Source organism: Puma concolor, chromosome F2, assembly GCF_028749965.1.
Source record: "Puma concolor isolate L17-30 chromosome F2, mPumCon1.1.hap2, whole genome shotgun sequence".
Classification (NCBI taxonomy): domain Eukaryota; kingdom Metazoa; phylum Chordata; class Mammalia; order Carnivora; family Felidae; genus Puma; species Puma concolor.
The window spans coordinates 39,715,877-39,740,927 of NC_141684.1; the positions used below are offsets into that span (position 1 = coordinate 39,715,877).

A 25,051-nucleotide genomic window follows, 5' to 3' on the forward strand; every position below is an offset into this window, starting at 1 on the left:
ATGAACGGGGGAGGGGCAGAGAGAGAGGGAGACACAGAATCGGAAGCAGGCTCCAGGCTCTGAGCCATCAACCCAGAGCCTGACGTGGGGCTCGAACTCAGGGACCGTCAGATCGTGACCTGAGCTGAAGTCGGACACTCAACCGACTGAGCCACCCAGGCGCCCCCCGAGAAATATATTTTTGATTGTACATTCACTAAACATTCAACAAATATCAGAATGGTTACTATGTGTTAAGGTACTATTACCAGGAAGCTTTTTTCCCTAATAGACTTTATTTTTTACAGCAATTTTAGGTTCACAGCAAAACTGAAGATAGAGATTTCCATATACTCCCCCCCACCTCACATGCACAGCCCCCCACTATCAATACTCCCCCTCCCCCCCCCCCCAGAGTGGTACATCTGTTACAATAGAGGAGCCTACACTGCCTTATCATTACTCAAAGCCCCTACAGGTTACCTTCGGGTTCACTCTTGGTGTTACACATTCTACTGGTTTGGAAAAAATGTATTATGACATGAATTCACCATTACAGTGTCATACAGAGTAGTTTTACTGCCCTAAAAACCCTCTGTGCTCTGTCCATTCATCCCTTTCTCCCTCTAACCCCCTCAACTTTCATATTACCTGTTAACTGTCGCCCTCTACATTTATTTACACACTTAGTAATAAATCCCATTACTACCTCTTCCTTTCTCTGGTCTCTAAAGATCAGAGGTACTACCATCTTATCAAAGGCCAACCCACAATCCACTCATGCCTAAGGTTCCCCCACCTCTACTGCCAGGATCTTACTCTATTAGCCAAATCTCTTATTTATGTGTAACTTTTACTTTGTTCTAGACCCTTTCTCTTTGCATCTACAGTAAAGCAAGGGCTGACAAACCACAAATCTAGCCCAATGCCAGTTTTTGTAAATAAAGTTCATTTCCAAATTGTCTGTGGTTGCTTTTACACTGCTGTATGAACCTTTAATAAAAAGTTTACCAACCCCTGCACTAAAATCTCTCTTACCATGAAAGCACAAACAACCTCCAACAAAACCCTTCCTGGTACTAGAGTTTCACTGTCATCCACTACCTCCCCTCCATTCCTATCCTTACTTACTTTTTAAAAAAACACATTAAAAAAACATACTGTTTTCTAACCCTCATTTACTCAACTTACTGCAATATGGTTACTATTCTAAGATTTCTAATGAAACTGGTCTTTTATTTTTAATGTTTATTTTTGACAGAGAGAGACACACACAGAGTGTGAGCTGGGGAGGGGGAGAGAGACACAGAATCTGAAGCAGGCTCCAGTCTCTGAGCTGTCAGCATAGAGACTGGCACGGGGCTTGAACCCACGAACTCTGTGATCGTGACCTGAGCTGAAGTTGGATGCTCAACCAACTGAGGCCACCCAGGCGCTCCTCTAATGAAACTGCTCTTAATTACCAGACAGCAAATGCTTCAGCCTCTTGTGACCCAGAACTCTCTTCTCTCAGTCTCTTTCATGAGCTTTTGTTTCTTCTTAAAAGTTGGAGGAGTTTCCCTTTCCCAGATTCCTATTCATCCCACTGCGCTTTTCAGGTCTACAGACTTTTCCTAGATATTTCATGCACCCTCAAAATGTTTAACAACCATATGCTTATAACTTCCAAACACAGACCTTCTCCCTAAACTTTAACCTGGTATAAAACCAACTTCTCTTAGGCATTTCTACAAAACACTTCGTATTTAACATAGTCCAAATGGAACCAACCATCTTTTCCCCCAGTCAACCAGCTTTTGCTCCCGTATCTTCTCTGTTGGGAACACTACTTCCACCTTCCTTCCCAGTTACCCAACCTAAAATCCTGGAAGTCTTTCGATGACTCTTTCTCCATTCAATTCTAATCACATGTCCTGTGGATTTTATTTCAATCAATCAGTCTATTTCTTTATTAAGTAGGCTCCATGCTCAGCGTGGAGCCCAATGTAGGGCTTGCACTCACAACCCTGAGATCATGACTTGAGCTGAGATCAAGAGTTAGATGCTTTCACTGACTGAACCACCCAGGCACCCCTATTTCAATTTATTATTTTAAGTCTGCCCTGTATTCTGTATGCCATTCTTTTTTTAAAGATTTTATTTTTTTAAGTAATCTCTACACCCAACATGGGGTCTGAACCTACAACCCCGAGATCAAGAGCCGCAAGCTCCAATGACTGAGCCAATGGGACCCCTCTGTGTACCATTCTTACCATTACTGTCCCGGACTAACTAACCAACCTCTAACCTGGCCTTCCTACCTTTATTCACATATGCCTCTACTCCTTTTTTTCTACACGGGCTGCCAGTAGAATCCTTCCATCTTAAAATCCCTCCATTATTTATAGCATAAAACCCAGGTTTTTAAATGACATTCAAGAACTTTTAGCATCTGGTCCATGCCTCTCTTCTCCAGTTTAATTTCTGACCACTCTTTGTTTCACATTCTGCTTTCACCTCTAGGATGCTTTTGCTAAAACTTCCAAGTGCTTCTGTAATACCTGGCACAAACTGTAACATTACGTTCACCCGCTGATATGCCTGTCTTCTTCCTCCCCTCCCTAACTAGACTGTAGGCTCTTTGAAGGCAGTAACTGTGTTTTATCTTGTTCCTCCACTAGCACAATACCTGACTCGTGGCAGATGTTCAATTAGTAATTTGTTGAATGACCCTATTACCTTCAGAGCCTCTGGACTTTCCAACCTTATTCCTACAACCAACCAGTTGCAAAGTTTGATCAGTAGCTTTAGGACTTGTAAATTACTTCCATTTATTTTTCAAAGCTCTCAGTTTAGTTAATTATCTCCTACCCAATTCATATAATTGCCTCTTTAACACTTACCCCAAAATAGTACAAAATAGCTTCCCAAGCTTCTTCTCTTTCTCCTGTATCCAGCCTAACTTTCCTAACCCTAGTGATGGTTAGGCTATCCCTAGTTTAAAAGCTGTCAGTAGGTTCTAATCACTTATAGAATTTCATAAAAATGTGGCAAGGTATGTATCATTCATTTATTTACTGAGTGCCAAGCATGTTGCTAGAGCTACAAAAATAAAAACTTCATGGTTCCTTTCTTTAAGGAATATGGCCTACAAGGGGAAGATCCTGTCATTAATGGATTCCACAAACGTGTAATGTTTACCTCTCCACTAAACTGTTCACCTATCTTCCCGCCTTGACACCTTTTTCGTGGTGTTCTCGTCATGAGCCTTCCTTACTCTTTCATTGGCAACCATTCTGTTCTTCTCTAAACACACTTAGTTGCTGTTATAATATATCAACTATTATAGTAATTCTGATAAGAGAAAAGAACTGTGTTTTCTTATCAGTGCCTAATAGTGCTTTCCACATATTAGAATCCTCAATAATTTGTGGAAAGAAAAAACAGTGATATAGAGAAGGCATGCAGGCACAATGATTAAAGCAAGTATGATCAGAATGGCTCAGAAGCAATTCTACCACTGGATGTGTTTATGATACAGAATGTACCCTCCAGTAATTCTAACATAGTTGGGTGCACAGAGAAATAGACATACCCGCCAATGCCTTTACTCACTTTTTGATCATCAGGAATTGGTTCCTGGGACTTTAGAAGTGAAGCTCTTTCTTCATCTACCCAATTTCCCCACTCTTCTGCTGGAGCATTCCAATCAGAGCTGGGATCAGCAGAAGACAGACCATCTAAAATTTAACAGTGCGAATTAGGTATCTATCATTTCTGCCAAAAACTAAAATGCAAAAACTAAAGTTCCTTATGTTGAACTAAGTTGTAACTATAAACTATTGTTCTTCCTCTCAAGCATATTTTAGAGCTAGAAGAGAACCCAGTAACATGATGGTAAAAACCTTTGTCAAACTTCTGCTAGGCACATCATATGGCTAATTAAATGGAATTTCTAAAAAATCCCAGAAAACTTAAGAATTACCCGTTTAATTCCACTCCCCCTAATTCCTTTGTTACCTAACTCCTAATTTTGCTCTCTTTTCACTGTTTAGGTCTAACTTGGTTTGGGACTTGGTCATTACAGTTTTGTAATTGATTTATTTTCTAGGGTATGGAAGTAACCAATCTTTAACAGCAGTACCAAAATTATACTCCCACCTGTCCTTTTACATCATGTCTCCTGCCCTTTAGCAGCTTTTCAAGACTACATTCCTCTTGAAATTCACCAAGTCATGACAGAATATTTAATGTCTTCTTTCCTCTTTTTTTTTAAAAAAAATAATTACTTTATGATTTTTAATGGCTACAACCTCTTCCTCCTTTAATACTTAATAACTTGTACCTTCTTACATTTTCCAGATTATTCAATGCTACTTTTATTATTTCAAAACAGGCCAAGTCACTTTCAGGGTTTCTATCGTCTATTCTTAAGAATAAATTTTTATTCTAGACTCCTAGATTCCTTTCTTTCACTCCAGAGAATTTTACTTCCTTGCTTATTCTAAAAAGGGAAAAACAATCTTTGGCTTTATCCTGGTTAAGTAGCTCTCAAAGTCAATTCTTGCCCCTCTCCCTGGATTTCATAAATGCTTCCACATCTACTTCTGCAATGACTACTTATAGCCAGGTTTCATTCCCAGCGGTTTAAGATGATAGATATTAAGCTTTATTTCTAAATGGTTAACTAGTCATTCTATAATTGCTCCAATGAAAAATCCAATCTTTTCCCATTAATGTCAAATGCTACTTTTATTAACTAGTAAGTTTTTTCACATACACTTCAGTCTGCTTCTAGAATTTCTACCCTATTTCACTGATATATTCCTGGAATGGTGCCATATATGATTCTGTAATACCTGTTAGTAACTAGAATGACAAATCTGCCTGCATTCTTATTTTCTCTGCTATTCTTATTTTTTCATGTGAACTCCATTATTTTTGTTTAAAGGGGAGGTATTATGATACCACATGAAGGCTTTAAAACCAATGTTTTAGAAGAATATAATAATCTGGGAAAATGCTCAAAGTAAAAAAAAAAAAAAAAAGACAAAACTGTAAAACAGGATACCAAATTTATATGAAGAAGAGATTAAAGAAAATAATACATTAACAACAGATATATCTTGTCACTGGAATTACAGGAATTTCACCTTATTAAGCACTTACTATGTACTAGAACTTGAGCTGGGCAGGTACTAGAGATAGAAAAATGAGAACAATATACTTCCTCCCCACATGGAGTTCCTGGTCTTATCTATTTAGAGGTGAAGATAGGTAAGTACAAGAGACAATGAAGTACAGAAAGAAAGATTCTATCATGGGGGTGTGGAGAGGGAGAAGAGGGCTCAAACAGTAGAGGATGGAGACTGAAAACATAAGAATTTATAGCCTAGCGGAAGAAAAACACGGAACAATTGATTACAAGTATGAAGTATATTATAATAAAGGAAGATCCTTCTTAAATTTACTACCAGGAGCAGGTATCCAGAGGCAGTATTACATAGTAGTAACATAGGGGTTAAGAGCATGGACCTTAGAGTCAAACAGATTCACATCTGAATATTGGTCTGCCCCTACCACTTAACAACTATGTGATTTGGGTCAGATTTCATAATCTTAATGGGCTATATACTAACTTCACAGGAGTGCTGAGAAGATTATAGTAGATACATTTAAAGTAGTACACAGCAATGCAGTAAATGCTCAATAAATGGTAGGTGTAGTGTTTATGTATCACTGATGACATAACAATAGAAAGTCAGTTTCTAAGCTATCGGGCATAGACAACTAAAAATGTATTTCTTACAATCCTGATAAATCTCTCAATAAGATACACTGGTATGTCTTAATGTGGAAATCATTTTTATAAATATAGATGTCGAACCAACTGCTCATCTTACATTAAGCATTCATTAGCAACACCGTTAAGAGATTTGAATGTCACAGATTTTGCTTAAACCTCACAAATAAGAAATGCAGATCTGGAAAATTTCTCTTCATAAGCTAGTCTCTAAGGCCTCTTGTCAGAAAGGAAACTTTATTTTCTTTTAAAAGAAAAAAAGTCTAGACACGTGAGTGGGCAACATAGTAACATATAAACAAACTATTTTCTTAATAAATACGGTGGTGGGAGGAGATAAGGGGTAAAAATCTCGTAAAGTATTTAGTAACATTATTTTTTTAAAGGCTTATATAACCAGAAAGTCTGGGGAATGAATGTAGCCTATGATTTAACTTCTTAAAGAACATTAACAGCAGCACAAATCTCTACTGGCTTTATAAAGCTTTCTGTTGATTGTTCCAAGTTTACTGATTTTAGGTTAGGTTTTTTTTTTTTTTTTAATATTAACTGGAATAAATAAAACTACTATATAAAACAACAGATAACCTAAACATAAAAGCTGTCACCAGAAGACTTCTCAACACATAATTCTTTTTTATTTTTTAATGTTTATTTATATTTGAGAGAGAGAGAGCATGAGCAGGGGAGGGGCAGAGAGAGAGAGTGGGAGACACAGAATCTTAAGCATGCTCCAGGCTCTGAGCTACCAGCACAGAGCACGACATGGGGCTCGAACTCACAAGCTGTGAGATCATGACCTGAGTTGACGCTGGACGCTCAACTGACTGAGCCACCCAGGCGCTCTCTCAACACATAATTCTTAAGAGTCATGAGCCCTAATATGCTAATAAAATTTCTTTCCCTTAAGGAAACGATGTAGTATGGTTTCATTCATTGTATAGTTTTTTCCATTTATAATAGAGTAACTTCTCATTTCTCAAAAGTCTCCCACAGTTTGCCAGTATCTTTTCAAAGGGCCATACTAGTGTCCTTTCAAAATGGTAAAGAATTTATCTATTTAATTTGTGTGAAAAATGTTTTAAGTTTAAGCATCTCATAACTAATCTCTATTTTACCTCAGTAAAAAAACAGCTGTCAGCTGTTTCTGACCAGAACTTACTTTAGTACTAACTTTAATAAAACAACTATGTTAGAAAGACGTTTTCTAGTGTTCAGACAATACTAACTAGCCCCACTGCATAGACTAATTTTGCCCCAAGAAGAGTATCAGCAGCACCATAGCACTTACTATTTACTGAATATTCAGGCAGTGTTCTAAATGCTATATATGTACTTTATCATTTAATTCTCTCAACTGTGGGAGAAGAGCTACTCTTTTTACAGATGAGGAAACCGAAGCACAGAATGACTATGCACCTGTGTAAGAGCAAACCCAGGAAGTCTGTCCTTGAAGTTCATGCTCTTAACCCCTTTATTTGCTGCAGCAAATTCATTCATACTCTGATGTGAATTCATAATCTGACTTTTTACAGGGGTTATGATGATGGCTGTTCCTTTACGATCAATTACAAGATTATCAGTCTTTAAAAAAATGTTATCTTCTGTACTATAGCATCTTAACTTTATACCCAAATGTTGCCTTCTTGTCAGATGAGGTCAATGCCTCAAACAAGAAGGTCAACGTATTAATCACATCACATTGTTAAATGGAGAGCTAGTGTGTGTGTGTGTATACATACACATATACACACGTATATACATACTTTGTGGATTAGTAATCTCAAATATTAAATCATGCATTTTATAAATTTAGAAGGAATACTTCACTTCCCTGAATACCAAAATCAGCCACATTAAAGATAACAAAAAATAAAATTCAGAGAAAATGAGGTTGGTTAAAGAGTAACTCGGGACTTAAAAGACTGATGGGGCGCCTGGGTGGCTCAGTCGGTTCAGGGCCCGACTTCGGCTCAGGTCATGATTTCGCGGTCCGTGAGTTCGAGCCCCGCGTCAGGCTCTGTGCTGACAGCTCAGAGCCTGGAGCCTGTTTCAGATTCTCCCTCTCTCTCTGACCCTCCCCTGTTCATGCTCTGTCTCTGTCTCAAAAATAAATAAACGTTAGAAAAAAAAAAAGAAATTAAAAAAAAAAAAAAAAAAAGACTGCCAACAGCCTAACAAATGAGACAGTGTGGAAAGATGGACGGTGTTTGATACTCTTTACTTTCAACAGAGTTCCGTGGATACACACTTTTTCTTCAGTCTTTTATTTTAGCAGTCTATGGTGTTTTTCACGTTACAAGAATTCTAAAACAGATAAAAGTGGAGTCATTCTGTCCAAGTAGGGAAGCCCAGAACCCGGAAGACTCAGTTTTCCTCAGCTTCAGCGCAGAGCTGCCCAGATTCTTCACTACTATTCTCCTACAATCATTCCTATAAACACTCTTCACTTCTATTCTGTACCTAGCTGAGCATTCTTCTCCATAATCTACAAAAAGCTTTCACGTGCATTTATTACCACATTAAAACCTCACAACAATCTACAGAAGTAGTATGCAAGATTATTTGTTCCATTTTACAGTTCAATTAATCTAGATTCCAAGGTAAGTCTGAGCCACAGGAAGTATTACATTTTAAAGTGAGGACCAGAACTAGGAAATACCTTCTAAACTAGTATGCCAACCCCACATCCCTAGTCTTTAGCCAGGAGCTCAAGACTTTTCACTGCCTAACCTACCTTTCCAAACTCACTTCCCTTGATCTGTAAGAACTGTGCTTCAGCTCATCTACAAAGACTAAGTAATCTATGGGCTAATTTTTGTATTGTGTTGCAAGTTTTTTAATTAAAATAAAAATTTTTTTTAATATGTATTTATTCTTGAAAGAGAGACATAGTGTGAGTGGGAGAGAGGCAGAGAGAAACAGAATCGGAAGCAGGCTCCGGGCTCTGGAGCTGTCAGCACAGAGCCTGACGTGGGGCTCGAACTCCTGAACCGGGAGATCATGACCTGAGCTGAAGTTGGATGCTTAACCCACAGAGCCACCCAAGCGTCCCACTGTGTTGCAAATTTTACCTTAGAGATTACAACCATCCCTAAGGCTGTACCATATGGTGGGTAAGAGCTTGAACTCTGGAGCCAGACTACCACCTCCTGCACTTAACTGTGTGACCTAGGTTAGATAACTTTTCTTTGCCTCAGTTTCTTCATCTGGAAAGTGTGGGGGAAAAAAACACCTACTTGGTAGAACTGTTATAAGCATTCAACAAAACATACAAAACTTACGTGAGGGCCTGGCACATAGTCAAGGGTTTGCATTTCTTATCATCACTACTACTGAACACCCGCATGTAAAGCACTGCACTAAGTACTGAGGATGGAAGAGTAATTGAGAGTTCCCATTTCTAGTGGGTTTGTTTCATTTCATTCGTTCAACTCAAAGAAACCATAATCTCAAAAAAATATTTTTTTCTCACACTGGCCACATGGTGGAAAAGTCCACAAAGTAACATAAAAGTGCTAAATAAACAGTAGAAAAGGATGTGCTGTAAAATTTTTGAGAAAGGAGTATATTCTGAGGTTTGAGGTGCTGGGGGGAAAAAAATCTCGGATTTTTTAAAAATGAAGGTGGTATAAGTTTTCTGAACGTAAAAACTGTATTTTTTTCCCCTTCCTCTTTTTTTTTTAGAACTCTTGCCTTTAACTTTCCACTGGGAATCAGGCTAAGAAAACAGTTTTCTAATACAAAACTTGCATACCTCACAAACTAAAAGCAATTCCTGCATATTATATTCACTCTATTATGCTAAAACTAAGAAACAGAACATTCATTTAAAACAAAAAATAGAAAAAAACAGAAAAACTATAAAGCAACTATAAGAAAGTCATGTTTAAATACTGCCTCAATTACAGAAAGTGAATTTAAATTCTACAGTTATTGAGTAATTAGCTTATAAGTAGTACACATTTGGTATTATATTACTATGACCTAAGGGGTGAAAATTAGGATTAAAATTAAAACGTAAAAGCATGAATTTAGGGTGCTAGGAAGAAAATTCTAAAAAACAAAAACAAAAGCAAAAGCATAATTTTTAAAAGGACATACTTAACCCAGACCATTCATCATCGATATAGGGTTGATTACGGCTAGCATCCCACTGATAATCAGAAGTGGTAGAATGAGAAACTGGCTCAGCAGTAGACCCTTAAATGAAAACGAATGCAATAAAATTAAAAATGGAATTTTCTAGTGATGTTTCATAACAATAGTTCTATACTTTGCATACGGAGACTAAATTATTTTTTACTTCCCCTAAAAGGAAAAATTCAGACATTAGAAAGAGTTAAGATAAGTAAAAGTAGAATTGAGGGTAATTTCAGATTAAGCATGATAATCACTTGATCTAATTCACGGATTAGAACTACATTTTGTCCCTAGATTTTGTCTTTATAATACGTATTTTGTCTTTTATAATACGTATTTCAAACTGAGTATCTACAAATTTCAAAAAAATCCAAAAAAAGTTCTTTTATTTTTGTTCTCAATGAAAAATAATAAAGCACAACAGAAATCCTGAATGTTTCAAGGGTACACACCTATATCCTGAGAGCCCCAAAGGAGAGAACTAGAAAATGTCTGGGTTTGCTAGAACCTATGCCTAAGGAAAAGTTAAAGACCTAGATGATTACCTAGAGAGGCGAGGCAGAGAGAAGTCAGAGGCAGGAGAGTTGTGCTGATGGTCGAGAGACCATGGTAAGTTCAGGTGTGTTTAAAGAGAAGCGTCTACCTTCGTCTGAATTTCTTCTGTTTTCATTTTTTTGGGAGGAAGGAGAAAATGGGGTCACAGAGTCCTTACAATCTGATGAAAGCTCTGACGGACTACTGCCCAGAACATAACACAAAATTTTGCATATAATTTTGGGGGCTCAGAAACTCATGGATGCCAGGTGAAAAGCCCTTGTTCTATAGCCATAAATTCGTTATCTATCAGGGATATCTATACCCCAGACTTTCTCAATCAGAATTTCCATATGTACTGGAAAGCTTGGGAAACTCTGATACTCCCTTAGGACTCAAAGCCACTGACAGAAAGAAATGCTTAAGAAAACCTGTTAGTGTAAAAGACTTACATACAATCATGTCCTCTTGTGAAAGTCCTTCCTAACTTACACATTTCACTTGGTTATAGATTATCTTAGCAGCCTTCCTCTAACTTACCAGCCCATAACTCTTAATGTAATGGCTTGATATATAGTCAAAGTTACATACTTTTTAATATAAATTTTGACAAGTAGAATAGCCCTATAAATCCATATATAATTAGCATATTAACTGCTTACTAAAGTAAGCACTAAAGTAACACTATTGCTATTTTTTTAGCCGCCAATGCTGCTTTCTCTGAATATATGAAGAGAATAGCATCTGCATTGCACCAAGTCATCAAATGAAAGAGGCAATTAATTTGTATCTCTGGAACTGAAATGCAGTCTATGAGACCAGAGGTTGGTAAACTATGACCCATGGGCCAAAGGTAAACTCACTTTTTTGTGTGGCCCATGAGCCAAAACCAGTTTTTATATTTACAAATGGCTGGGAAAAAAAATCAAAATAATATTTCAAAATCAGACAGTCATCTGTTTATGCATCCTCTCCGGCTGCCTTCCTGCTACAATGTCGAATTAAGTAGTTCCACAGAGACAGTATGGCCCACAAAGCCTAAAATATTATTGTGCCCTTTGTGGAAAAAAACCTACGAACGGCTATTCTAGTGACTTCAAACACTGTGGAGCTACATAATTAGTACACTGGGTCCATGAAGTCTGACGTGAACCAAATGCTACAAACTTAACACCTCCCATATTTATGTGGTATTTGTTAGGTACATATGACTTCTACATGATTAATAACAGTGATTAATAAGTGGCATATTCACTTAAGTACTGCTGAATTGATAACAGTTTATTAGTAATACTGTATTTTCTACATCAACAGATGCTCTAAGTAGAGTTCTTATGTGAGGTTCTACATAACCTGAAAGGCTTAGCTATAAAATTCATGATGAATAAAATAGATAAAAGGGCAAACAGAAATAAAAGGCAAACTGCAAGTAGAAGCATGGCAGAAATATGCTAGTAACAGAAAAGTATTGTGACCCTAAAGGGAAGGAAGGCCTTCTATTTGCGTTCCTGTCCGTGTGCCAAGGCACTTTCAGTTATGTTAGGTCACAGAATCTTCCTATCTCCACTACAGAAAGGAACCACTTGCAGAAAAAATTTAGGTCTTTCTTTCTCCCCCTTTTGTTAAGGCCTCTGCTATTTTATATATCTATTACTTATGTTGATAGCAGCACTTGACTCTGGGTTATTTTCCAAATAGCAAGAGCTAAAATGAATTTAAACAGAAATTTTTTTGTTAACTAAATGAAAGACTGTTTTCACATACCAGAAACAGCAGAGTTAAGTGTGAGAGATGCAAAAGAAGCAGAATTCTGTTCAGAGGTATTCATTCCCCTATCCACACTAGACCAAGCAGCTGTTAAAATAAAGAACGTCACTTGGAACCTTCAATTTGCAAAAGAAAAGTTGAAAGATATGTACAGATTTAAACTACGATAACAATCTTAAAGATAACCTTAGTAATTAGGACCACAATATAGCAATAGCTACCATTTACTAAATGTCTATTATATTTGCCAAACTTCGTATCAACCACTTCTAATCCTTAGGGTAACCCTGCTAGGCAAAATTTCAGAGTAGTTAAGTGACTTGCTGATAGCCAGAAAACAGCTGAGCCATAACTGAAACTTAAGCTGATTTCCAAAGCCTATGTATGCCTTTCTCCACTTTAGCCAGCTACCTTATTATTTAACTTTGGGTCAGGCACTGAACTTGGTACTTGACATTCATTATAGCCAATCCTCACAACTACTTAAATATGAGGTTCATACAAGTTAAAGAACTAACCTAATTTCCATAAAAACCAGTATGTGGCAGAATGGGATTCACACCAAATAGGTCTGTCTGAACTAGTCCACACTCATTCCACTATACTGTACTATTTCCTTAACGTTTTCAAGATATTTCTTACCTATAAATGAGTATTTTAAGGCACATACACTTCCTTGAGGCCAGTCACAACGGTCTCTTCTTAGTAACTCACTACAAACCCAATTTAATATAGTTCCCTCTCAATTTCAACAAAGGTCCCAATCCATCTAGGTGGGAACTCTAATCTGCTGCTTAATTTTATCTGTAGCAACATTAAGTACCGTCGAATTTATGTCCTAATTATGAAAATGCTACATAGCTTTTATAAGTAAATTGCAAATATCTGGTAAGGCCATGGTTTTTAACATTACTCAATAAAACTACCATCTTTTGCTAAATATGAAAGGATGCTTTACAGCATCGACATTTATGCTTTCTTCATTGTTGAAATGAGGCTGGGAATTTAGGGAATGACTTCTTCCAAACAAATTTTGATATTTCTACACAATTCCTGGACATCGTACAGGAGAAAGGAAGAATGAGCTTGAGAAAAATTATCAGTAAACGATCTAAAGTTTGTTTCTTAGGGACATTAGTCAACCGGAGTCTTTCTAGACTGATGGAAACTGATGGAAAAATAATGTAGGAAGAAACAGGTCTTTTTTCCTACTTAAACACTAAAAACTCTAGTGTCTACTGCTCTCCCAAATATAAGAAATAAAACTAACAAAAGTATCTGCAACAAGCACAACAGAAAAGAGTGTATGTTTAATGCACAAGGAATTACAACTTGATAAAAAAAAAAAAAAAAAATAAGAGGCCATTAGACAAATGGGCAAAGAACACAGACAATTCATAAAAGAAATAGAAATGATCAAGAAAGTTGTAAAAAATATGCAACCTCATTAGTGATCTTAAAAAGTTAACCGAACAATTTATGTATTTTTTGTTTATCAAGTTAGAAAATATTTTTAAAAATAAGAATACCCAATCTTGGTCAGCACATAATAAATGGCACTCTTACCAACGCTGACAGTATAAACCAAAGCTACCCTCTTAGAAAATACTGATAATATGTCATAGAGCACTGTACACATACTCCCTTTAACCCAATAATATCACTCCCAAGAATCTATCCTAAAGAAATAACCCAAAAACAAATATATTCAATGCAATGTCATTTACATGCTTAAAAAAGGGAAAAAATTCTCTTGATAATATGGGAATAGAAAAATGATTTATATGCTATGCTTACATAATGTATTATAGGGACTTTAAATAAAAATGCTTACAAAAAGGAAAATGTTTATATTACAATATTAAGTGTGTTTGTGGGGACATAAAAATGAATATCCAATTTGGATTACGTAAAATATTGTACACAGGAAAAAAAAAAGACCATTAAATTAAAGAAATATAAAAAAACAGTGGTTGCCATTGTGCGGTGTGGTAACAGTGGGTTTTTCCTTTTCTTTTTGCAGTTTTCCATATAAAACATGGATTTCTTTTCCATAACACACACACACACACACACACACACACACACACACACACACACACACTGGAATTACGCTGCTTTATATTTGATGACTTTCAACAAGAATAAGCTTCTCAACTACTGGTCTTTATCTTTAAAATCAAGGGGAAAAATTATAAATAGGCATTTTGCAGACTATAAAATAGTATAAAAATGAATACTGTAAACTACTTCTATTTACCATTTTCATTTACACTCAACAGCTGAACTGTTGAAATTAATCAAAAAGTCTGCTCACACATCACACTTATCACTAAACATATATAATTACAGTCCTTAGCTACGCTGGCAATCAAATGTGATGAAACCACATGAGAACATGAGGGAGAGAGCAAAAAATACATTTGCTATTAGTTACTTTTTAGTTCCCACTTTGCTCCATGTAAAAAGGATATGAGATGTGTTAATTATTACTATTATTTCTGTATGGCTTTACGAATTTTTCTACTCATGGAATTTTTTTTTCCATTCCTGGAAAATTCAAAATGTACCAGAAATAAGCAATTTTAAATAAACTTAAAATGTTCTCACACTTCTTACCAATGCCAGAAAATATTGAACGGTCACTCCAACTCCTTCCCCAGTCTTTTCCATTTGCATTAGCATCTCCAGTGTCTTGACCCCAAGCAGATGGCTCATTTTTCCTCTTGCCTGCAGAAGCAGGTGAAACAGAGTTCCACTTCTCCTCACCTGCACTGATCTGTGAGGAGAGTTTTACAGACTTCTCATTCCAGCCTCCTCCATTTACGGTGAGGTTTTCGTTCATTCCTGAAGAAACTTAAAGAAAAGAAAAGAAGATTAAAAACTGATATGTGACTCCTTATTAAAACTGGGATATTATTAAATTTCTGTGATTGCTTGGTTTATATTTATCACTCATTTTCTCCCCTACTGTCTTCTAAATAGCTTGAGCTTCAAAGATAAAAATGAAGACTTTTAAAGGGGACATGACCACTGATGACTTTTAGTTTAAAAACTAAGAGGAGGCTTGAACTTTATATATTAATAATGTTTTCAACAGCAGAATGACTTGCTCAAAGAAAGTATAAAAGAGCAAACAGGGAAACAACACATATTCTGGTATACTCGGTATACTCACCCACTAAAAATATGAAGATTTCTCCTTAGTTATTATGTTCTTTCTTTAAATATTTATACACACACACACACACAAAATGTATAAGGCAGTGATTCTAAAACCTGGCTGCACATTAAAATCAATTGAAAATTTTCTTAAAAGTAGACAATGGAGCCTCAACCCAGACTAATTAAAATCAGAATCTCGGGGGGTGCGTGCCTGGTTGGCTCAGGTCAGTGAAAAATGTGACTCTTAATCTTGAGGTTGTAAGTCTGAGCCCCACGTTTGGCATAGAGATTACTTAAGAAAATAAAAAAAATCAGGGGCGCCTGGGTGACTCAGTCGGTTGGGCGTCCGACTTCGGCTCAGATCATGATCTCCTGGTTTGTGGGTTCGAGCCCTGCATCAGGCTCTGTGTCACAGCTCAGAGCCTGGAGCCTGCTTTGGGTTCTGTGTCTCCCTCTCTCTCTGCCCCTCCCTCACTCATGCTCTGTCTCACTCTCTCTCTCTCAATAATATAGTAAATGTTAAAAAAAAATTTTTTTTTAAAAGAAGAAAAAATCAAATCAAATCAGAAGCTCTATGGGTGGAGCCCAGGAATCAGTATGTATGTGTGTATATATGTATGCACGCACGTGTTGTGTTGTGTTTTTCTAAGCTTCCTAAATGACTGTAACGTGTAGCCAGGATTGAGAATCATGGGAATGAAGGAAGCTGACAGAGTTAAAACAAGCCTGAAATAAGGTGCTTTTTCATTTCTGAATTTATAGTATACTACAACACTTTTAGTTTTTAGGTAAGATATACTACTCTACTTAATTCAATCTTTATCATAAACAAGTACATAAAATATATTTTCTAATTGTGGAGCACTGGGTAACTTCAGACTGTAGTCCATTTATTGTAAAATATTTAATATTGTTAAAGAAGCAGTTTAAACGATGATAGGTATTAAGGTTTTTTCCTTAATAAACAGGGGTAAAGTCTTTTATCCCATATATTAAAACCAAGTCCTCCCCCCCCACTCAAAATCCTTCTTTTCTCTATTGACTTACACAATGCAAACAAGAATAAAAACTGCATATAAGCTGTTACTAAAAGATTGCTTTTACATATGGGGGAGAGGGAGAAACAACTAGAACATACCAAAGCCTGTTAGAAGTGGGAATGATTTTTCTTTTTATCCATTTTCCAAAATGTCTGGATTGTGATTATATTACTTTAGTAATTAAAAATCATTTCTAAGCCTTTTTTTTTCCTTCTGTATCATTCATGTGAGGAAAGAGACATGTATATAAGTTTCTATTTTGATGGGCCTTCAATTTAAGTTACATGTAATTTCTCTCACCCTGAAGTGTAGAATCTCCTTTTCCAGACTTAAAGTTGCTAACTTGAACATTTAGATGAGAATCACCTGGTTGAAATAGAAATAAAATTTATTTAATACTAAACAGGCCACTATGCACATTAAATTAGGAGTTAACACACAATTTAATTTTCACTTATTTTTAATAAATTGCTTCAAGTACTAAATTCTTACACTGGAAAAGAGTCAGTTTTACCCACAACATACATGACATGTCCTTAGGGAACTGAGTTCTTTAGTTACCATATTCTTAGTCAACTAAAATGGCAATATAGGACCTGGAAAATTGCTCAAATATATGGAGAGTCTGCTGTTCAATAATGGTTATCAAGATTCTTTTCAGTAGAACTGGAGAACTGGGCTCTGTAATTGGATTCAACTTTGCCACCTCTCAACAATACCAGCTGCCTTTTCAATAATCCTGGAAGCAAACACATCCAACTTAAAAACACTGCCAGTATTTGGGACCAGGACTTAGGAAATATGGCAAGAGGTGTGAATACATGTTACAACAAAGATACTATTTCTCCGACACTAAAAAGCAGAATGATCACAATGTATTAAAAAACTAGCATGACACAGGATTGTGCAGCAAGGAAAGCATGCCCAAGACAGTGAAAAGGGGTCACCAACAGAAGTGCTAAAGCATGACTAATATGGGATAGTGAAAATGCATAAACAGACGTTGTTGCTACACCAAAGCGATAAATTCCAGCAGGTCATCAAGCAAAAAAGTAAAAGACTGAGAAAGTGGTCTAGAGACAATGTGGGGTAGGGAGGCAATTAATAAAAAGGTGAAGGAAGAAAAGTCAATGCCCAAGTTGAACAGTATCACTCTGCAGACTGATGTTTCCAGGGTAAAATGATGGCAATGTAAAGAGCTACTAAGAAGCCATCAATATTGGATAGTCTGAGCATGTGAAATACTTGGGAAGACCATTAGCTCCACAACCTCTGAAGTTCCAGTCCAGCTTTATCAAACACCAAAGCATTCTCAAAAAGTTGGGGTGATAAGAAGTCCAAGACAGAGCCTGCACTATCCAGAACATGCTAGTTTCATCTTGGAATGCAAACATCCAACATGCAGAATGGTGACAAATAATTCCACTTAAATGTCTTGTCCACTATAAAAATGGAGATGTAAGAGAGCTGGGGCAAAGCATTGCACACAAGGAAAAAGGCAACATCATTTTCTCATGTGACTCAAGGCAGAAAGGCAATTTTAATTTAAAAAGCCATTCATTAGGCGGTATGTAATGAGTAACACTGCTGGTTATCAGGTAAACCGATACATGGTCCACAATGCTCTCACGAAGAAGGGTATATCAGCACAATGATGTAAGCTGTTCAAAATAGTCAAATTTTTGACGTAATGATATTTTGTACATCTGATTAAAAGGAGCTGGATTTGATGTATGACTCTTATGTTCCACTAATATACCTTTATTCTTCTTGGAACCAACAGGAAATGATGCGGTTGTAAGTTGCTCGGTGGTAACTGTGATGGTATTTTCTATCCCAGGGATAGTTGAATCCAATGAACCAGAATCAGTCTGCACCTTATCACGTTTACGCTGCTGTCGTTTCTCTCTGTGACTAATTTTAGTTTCCCAGGCTCCTGACATAGCCCCAGAGAAAAAAGTGTTATTCAGTAAAGGGGAAGAAAAAAGTTGCAGTTTTTTTTTTTTTTTTGGGGGGGGCACACAAAATATCATGATAGTAAACTAAAAACCAAGTGTACTGATGATATTAACTTATCCTAAGAATTTAATCTCAGTATGTTGTTTCAGGCAGCTAACTGTCATTATTATTTATTCTGCTAATTTTTATCAACTGTCCTCTATGATTTATAAAAAAATGATAAATGTATGTTATCTTATATATATTTTTTATCCTGCCAGACAGAAGGGATAGGAGAGTATTATAAATAAGTACTAATAAATGGATTTATTTGGTGATGACAATAAAGGGCTTACTCAAGAATTTTGTACACAACCTTTTAGGGATAGTGTATTTAAGAATAGGGAAAAAATTAAAACCATAGTTCTAAGAAACAAAGACAAAACAATTGCTCAACATATTGAGCTAGACCCTCAATTTGAAGATGGTTCCCTTCAGGAAACGCACTTAAATAAAAAAAAAAAGTGTTTTCTAACAATGTCACAAATCTGTACATTAAAATCTGTAGTTACTAAAAAGAAAAGCTAGATACAAGATTAAGCAACACAAATGCAGCTTTTATATAATCCACCTTGGTAAAAAAGGATTAAGAATGTTTCTATAGTCCTTTCACTTGCTCAAGTACCTTCATCAACTTCCTTTCCATCATGGCGTGAACTGTTTTGCACTGCTTTAGCATCTGACTTTGATTTCTTCTTATTTTTCTTTGACTGAAAGCAAAATAGAATGTTACTTAATATTTCATTGTTTTTGAAAAGGTAGGAGTCAGTAAAATACATAATGAAATGTATGATGCTGACAACCAAAAAAATTTAATGTCTGATAAAAGAACTTAACATTAAATGGCAATAATAATAGGAGGGTACAATTTATTGAGTGGTTACTACATGCTAAGTACTTTGCACTGATTTTCTTCTTTATTCCCTAAAAAAACTCACTAGGGAAGGTATTATTCCCATTTTAGAGATGAGGAAACGCAGACTTAGAGATGTTAAATATGAAATTGGCTATCTAGGGTCACATTAAGTTAGTAAGTGGTAGAGTCAAATTAGGAAATAGGTCTATCTGGCTTCAAAGTCTGTGCCCTTAAAAACACGCTATCCTAACTTCCATCACAAATAAGGCAGTATAATATGGTGTTTTCAGAGCAATAAAATTAAAAAAATATTGCTAGCGTTGAGAAAGAAAATGATGCACTGATTAGTGGCTTTTGGATTTTATAAAGCAGATTGCTGGAATACCCTGCTGTATAACAAATTAGAGAGTCAACCAGACAAAGCAGTTAATATTTTGTCAGTTTCAAAGCAATGCGAAAATACCTAGGATTTGCATATGGTAGGTATTTAGTAATTCATTAAAAAAAAATACCTACACACATACAAGATGTGGGTTATTTTGAAACAGCCTTCCAATTCCATTCTGTTAATATTATTTTCTCCTCTCAGAAGCTGCTCATTAAAACTTGGTAAAGCCACGATTTCTATATTTAGATTAGTGCTTCCAGGAAAGTGCTAATATTCATCAAATATTGATTTTACTTATAATCTATATTCACTCTTTTAACTGAGATTGGCTATGTATATCTTATTATCTTCAAGTTAAGTATACCACCAGAAAAAAGATCATATCTTGATACTAAGTTTTTTTTTTCTTTATGGGTAAAGCAGTAAATGATAGTTTGAGTAAGCAATAAATGACAGCTCTTAAGAGTGATTAAAAATTCTTTGACAACAGGAGTATATAAGCAACTATTCATAACAAACTTTTTATGTTCCCTGTAGTTGATCTGTACTTGTTTTTTTCCATGTTCTCATTAACATGTATCATGTTTCATGTACTGCTTTATGACATCTACCAAACCAGGCTCATATCTACTTCACAAAAATTGACGTATCATCTACATACCATAATATTTATCCTCTTTAAACTGTACAGTTCGGTGGATTTTAGTAGATTCAAGGTCGTACAACTGCCACCATTTTCTAATTCCAGAACACTCTCATCATCCCGAAGAAGAAACGTGGTACCAATGACCAGTCGGTGTCCCCACCACCTTTTTCCCACTAATATCTACGACCAATCTACTTTCTATCGACTGTCTGTCTCTCACACCCACTCAAGATAACACATTGAGCATTTTTCAGTTATAGCCTGAAGTAGAGGTCAGCAAACTTTTTCTATAAGGTATCAAATAATAAATATTTTAGGCTTTCCAAGGCACATATAGTTCTATACATAGTGATCTTACAACCCTGCTGCTGTAGCATGAAAGTAGCCATATACAATATGTAACTGAATGGCTGTGACTGTGTTTCCACACAATTTTATTTACCAAAATAGGCCTCTGGCTGATCTGGGGGACCAGAGTTTGCCCATCCCTGGTCTAGAGCAGCACTGTACAATAGAATATAATACAAGCCATGTTTGTAATTTAAAGTTTTCTAGCATACAGATGTCAAAAAGATGAAAGAAAGAGGTCACATTAATTTTAATATACGTTAACTCAACATACCCCAAATACATTTCAGAAGGTAATGAATATAAAAAGTTATTAATAGTATGAGAAGGAACGCTAAATAGCCATTAAGTAGCTACCACATTGGACCGTACAGACAGACCTACAGGAACTAACTAAAGTTAAGTACCTCCATTTTACAGATAAGAAAACAGAGGCCATAAGAGATTATATAAATAGCTTACGACAAGAGGGTTATTAAGTGGTAAATCCAGAACTAAAATTCAGTTCTGACTCTAGATCCTGCCCTCACAAATACTCTGCTATCCTGTCACTCTACATTGAACTCTACAAATTTAATCATGTATTACTTATGCGATTTTGGGCTAAGTGTCTCTAAACCCCTTTCCCCAACTGCCATTTGGGACAAAAATTCCTAACCTCATATGAGGTTCCTTTTTTTTTTTTTATGTTTATTTATTTTATTTTTGAAGGAGAGAGAGACAGAGCATGAGCACGTGAGGGGCAGAGAGAAAAGGAGACACAGAATCTGAAGCAGGCTCCAGGCTCTGAGATGTCAGCACAGAGCCCGATGCGGGGCTCAAACCCACCCACGAGCAGTAAGATCGTGACCTGAGCCAAAGTCAGCCGCCCAAACGAGAGCCACCCAGGCACCCCACATAAGGTTCTTTTAAAGATTAAAGAAGATGTGAAAGCAGACTAACTACAAAATAGTATACATAAGCATACATAAGACTTTAAAGGAGAGAAAGTATGAAAAAAGGGGAGAAGTTATATTCACACTGAAATATACTGTGATTCGTCACTAAAATGAAATCTGCAGAAAAATAAGACAGACTACCTTGATTTAGGTTTAGGTCTTGTTTGATTTTAGTTAAGTAACTAACCAAAGAATAATGCTTACCCAAACAAGACTTAATAACGTATTTATAAAAAGCTTTAACACAAATATGCATTCATGCTACTATTTGCCTTAGCCGTCCTACTGACATAAACATCTTACTTGTGGGCAGCTCCACTACAGTGAACGCTTTTGAAGGAAAATGCAAATACAAAGTGCCAGCTCCTTTGTTACCACGTTCTTCCCTCCTATTCTTTGTCAGCCTCTACCATGGAGCTAGTTAACCTCTCCTAATGGCTGTCATGCAATCAAGATTTATTAAATCCCTACGATGTGCTAGACATACACTCCCAAGATTGTTTCTTTGTAAATTTTATACACACCCTCCTGACAGTGTATATACATTTGTAAAACAACTATTTTTTAGTGACAGCAATATGACCGAACATGCCTCATTATTTTTGAATAAGCTTCTCAATTCATGTATTTTGATACTTTAATACTTTTAATAACTATCATACTTGACAAAAGTATAGAGATTCACTTAAACGAAGGCCATGCTTGTCAAAACATGACACTAATTTTTCAACCTCATCCTCTAAGTATGCAAAGGTTTTTGTGGAAATCTAACTAGTAAAAGTTAATCTTCCTCAACACCAGCGGTTCCTGCAATCGAATCTGATGGTTTTTTACTTTGGTATTTTTAACAAATGGATCCACTAAAAAGACTTAAAAAAAGTTTGTTTTTGTTTTAACTGGTTATATCACTATCACTTATATAGATCTTCCTAATTAACCCAGTCAGGTTTCAAAAGAATTCTATGAGAGGCAGATGTTATTACTTCCACTTTACAGATGAGAAAAGAAGGCACAGAATGATTAACTAACCAACCCCAAGATCACCTAATTATTAAGTGTCAGAGCTGGGATTTGATAAGCATGCTCCAAAATCTGGGCTGCTATGCTTCTGTTAGGAAACTGCTCCCAAGCTGTTAAATTGTGCAGATAGGAGAATTTTCACAAGTAACAGACAAATAATTTATTTTATTTTAGAAACAGAGAGAGCATGAGCGAGGGAGAGGGGCACAGAGAGAGGGAGAGTCTCAAGCAGGCTCCAGGCTCAGTGTGGAGCTCAACGTGGGGCTTCATCCCACAACCCTGGGATCTAACCTAAAGGTTAGAAATGGATGCTATGATACTTTAGTCTGCAGGTAAGTGGCTAGTGTGTAAGATTTCCCCCTAACTCATGGCAGTAACTATTCTGTTTTCTGAGACTTTTGTTCTATTTCCATTGGGTCAAAATTTTTCTTTTTTGTAATGGTGACAGTGATTTTAAAAATGTACATACCTGACAAAATTAAAAGCGGTCAGTGAAGTTCATCATTTTGAAAACTAAGCAACTGCTTCTTGAAAAGTCTGAAAACTACTGCTTTAGGATCAATTTCATCCACCTTTTGCCTAAACAAATATGGTAAGTCCCTATTTTATACTGCTCCACATTCAGCACTATTTATTTTTCTCACTTGTCTCAAACATATAGATGAACAAGGCATAAATGGCAAAGGATGGATGGTCCAAAGAACATATTATTTACATTTCTCTGAACTATCTATACCAACAGTTCTTAATCTTGGTAACTTGGTGACATGATGTAAGGATGAGATTAATTACAAAAAGTGTCACAAACCTTTTTAAAAGTAGAGAGAGTTCCAGCAGATTTTCCTGCTTTTCGGGGTGGTGGTGGTGGTGGTATAATTTAAACTACAGCCAAGATTTTTCCACCCACTACTAGTCTGATACATTTCCCTGAATGCAAGGAAGGAGTAGGATTGTAGATGAAGGGAAGTACCCACAACCTGTACTTTACCTTCCTCCTTACCCTCGTTAGTTAGATTTTCTTTCACTGCACTTACCACCACCTACCATTAGAGAATATATTTGCTTTATTTTAGTCATCCCTTTTCCCATTTTATCCTGTTTTATCAATCGTTATACTCCTAGTTCCTAGAATAATACACCTTGCAGACAGCAGTTATTTGGTTAATCAGTAAAAGAGCCTAAAAATAAATTGCGTTATATATGGTCCTGTCTGCCCAACTCTCATTGCCCCCAAAATAAAACCTCTGAGCTACTCTATTTGTATACTTGAACACTTATGCGAGCCATTAAATTATTTAAATACATTTGGTGTGAGCTCACGAATTATGGTACACCACAAAAGCGGCATGACTACCAACCCAGAATCTTAAAAAAAATTTACAAGAAACTTTTCTTAAGAATTTTATCTAGCCCCAAACTCTTTCCCAGACATGGTTCTCAAATTTCCAACAGCTTAATAAATTAATTCCACTTGGAGACTCCATTTATTACCTCAATCTTAGCATGTTTAAAACCAAATTCATTTTCTCACTCTATTTCAATCTCCTCTTGCCACTCCCACTTGCCTCATTCAACTACAGCATCATGGGAAAATGATGGGCTAGAGGAGAAGTCCTGGTTCTGGTCTCCTTTCTGCTATTTGTCAGGAGTTTAGACAGAAAAGTCTAGGGGGCAAAAATGAGGTTTCTCTTGTAAGATATTCCCTCTTTGATGGAAACTACTGTGTTTATGGAAACTACTGTGTTTACCTTCAAAGGGGGCACTGAAACTACTAATTCTTGGATGGAACCCAAGAATCATGAAGCTATAGATTCTATGGCACAAGGAGCCCAAAAGGTCAAGAGTCCAAGACCTACATAATCAGATTCAAAGCATTCCAGATAATGAAATATTTTAATGAATCCAAAAGATTGTATTAGAAGTTTAAAAGAAGTGTTCAGCAAAAAAAAGCCAGACAATATATATTTTATGCTTTGCAGACTATAAGGTCTCTATTGCAACCACTCAACTTTGCTGTTGTAATATAAATGCAGCCACAGACAATAAATAAGTGTGGCTGCATTCCAATAAACTTTCAAAAAATAGGCAGAGAGCTACATATGGCCAATGGTCATGGTTTGCCAATCCCCGATTTTAGACTATTGTTTCTAAGACGTATTATGGAAGGTAAAACACAAATGCATGTAAATTCACTGGGCACGCAGTGTTCTCTGTTTTGCTAAGAGCTACTATACCTTACAGTTGTTTAAAATCTATGATGCCTTGGAATAAGTTTGTCTATGGTCTTCTAAACACTGATCACTCCTAGAATAGTGGTTCTCAAACTTCTTGGTTATAGGATACTCTTAAAACAGACCAAAGATATCAAAGAGCCTTTGTTTACATGGGTTGTATCTACTGGTATCTAACATACTATAAATTTAAACTAAGATATTATTTAATATATT

At 36.2% G+C, this 25,051-nt stretch overlaps 1 protein-coding gene across 4 annotated transcripts in view; it reads right to left on the reverse strand.

Annotated features, from left to right (window-relative positions):
• MTDH (metadherin) overlaps positions 1-25,051 on the reverse strand; it is a 56,019-nt gene that overhangs the window by 11,493 nt on the left and 19,475 nt on the right. The window contains exons 3-9 of one of the 4 annotated variants that reach the window (XM_086695243.1): positions 19,034-19,118; positions 18,170-18,346; positions 16,711-16,776; positions 14,825-15,061; positions 12,203-12,292; positions 9,866-9,964; positions 3,574-3,698 (exon numbers count right to left, since the gene is read on the reverse strand). In XM_086695243.1, the coding sequence (XP_086551369.1) occupies positions 3,574-3,698; positions 9,866-9,964; positions 12,203-12,292; positions 14,825-15,061; positions 16,711-16,776; positions 18,170-18,346; positions 19,034-19,118 (879 nt within the window). The remainder of the gene's footprint in view (positions 1-3,573; positions 3,699-9,865; positions 9,965-12,202; positions 12,293-14,824; positions 15,062-16,710; positions 16,777-18,169; positions 18,347-19,033; positions 19,119-25,051) is intronic. The other 3 variants (XM_086695246.1, XM_086695244.1, XM_086695245.1) reach the window with 3 other exon arrangements.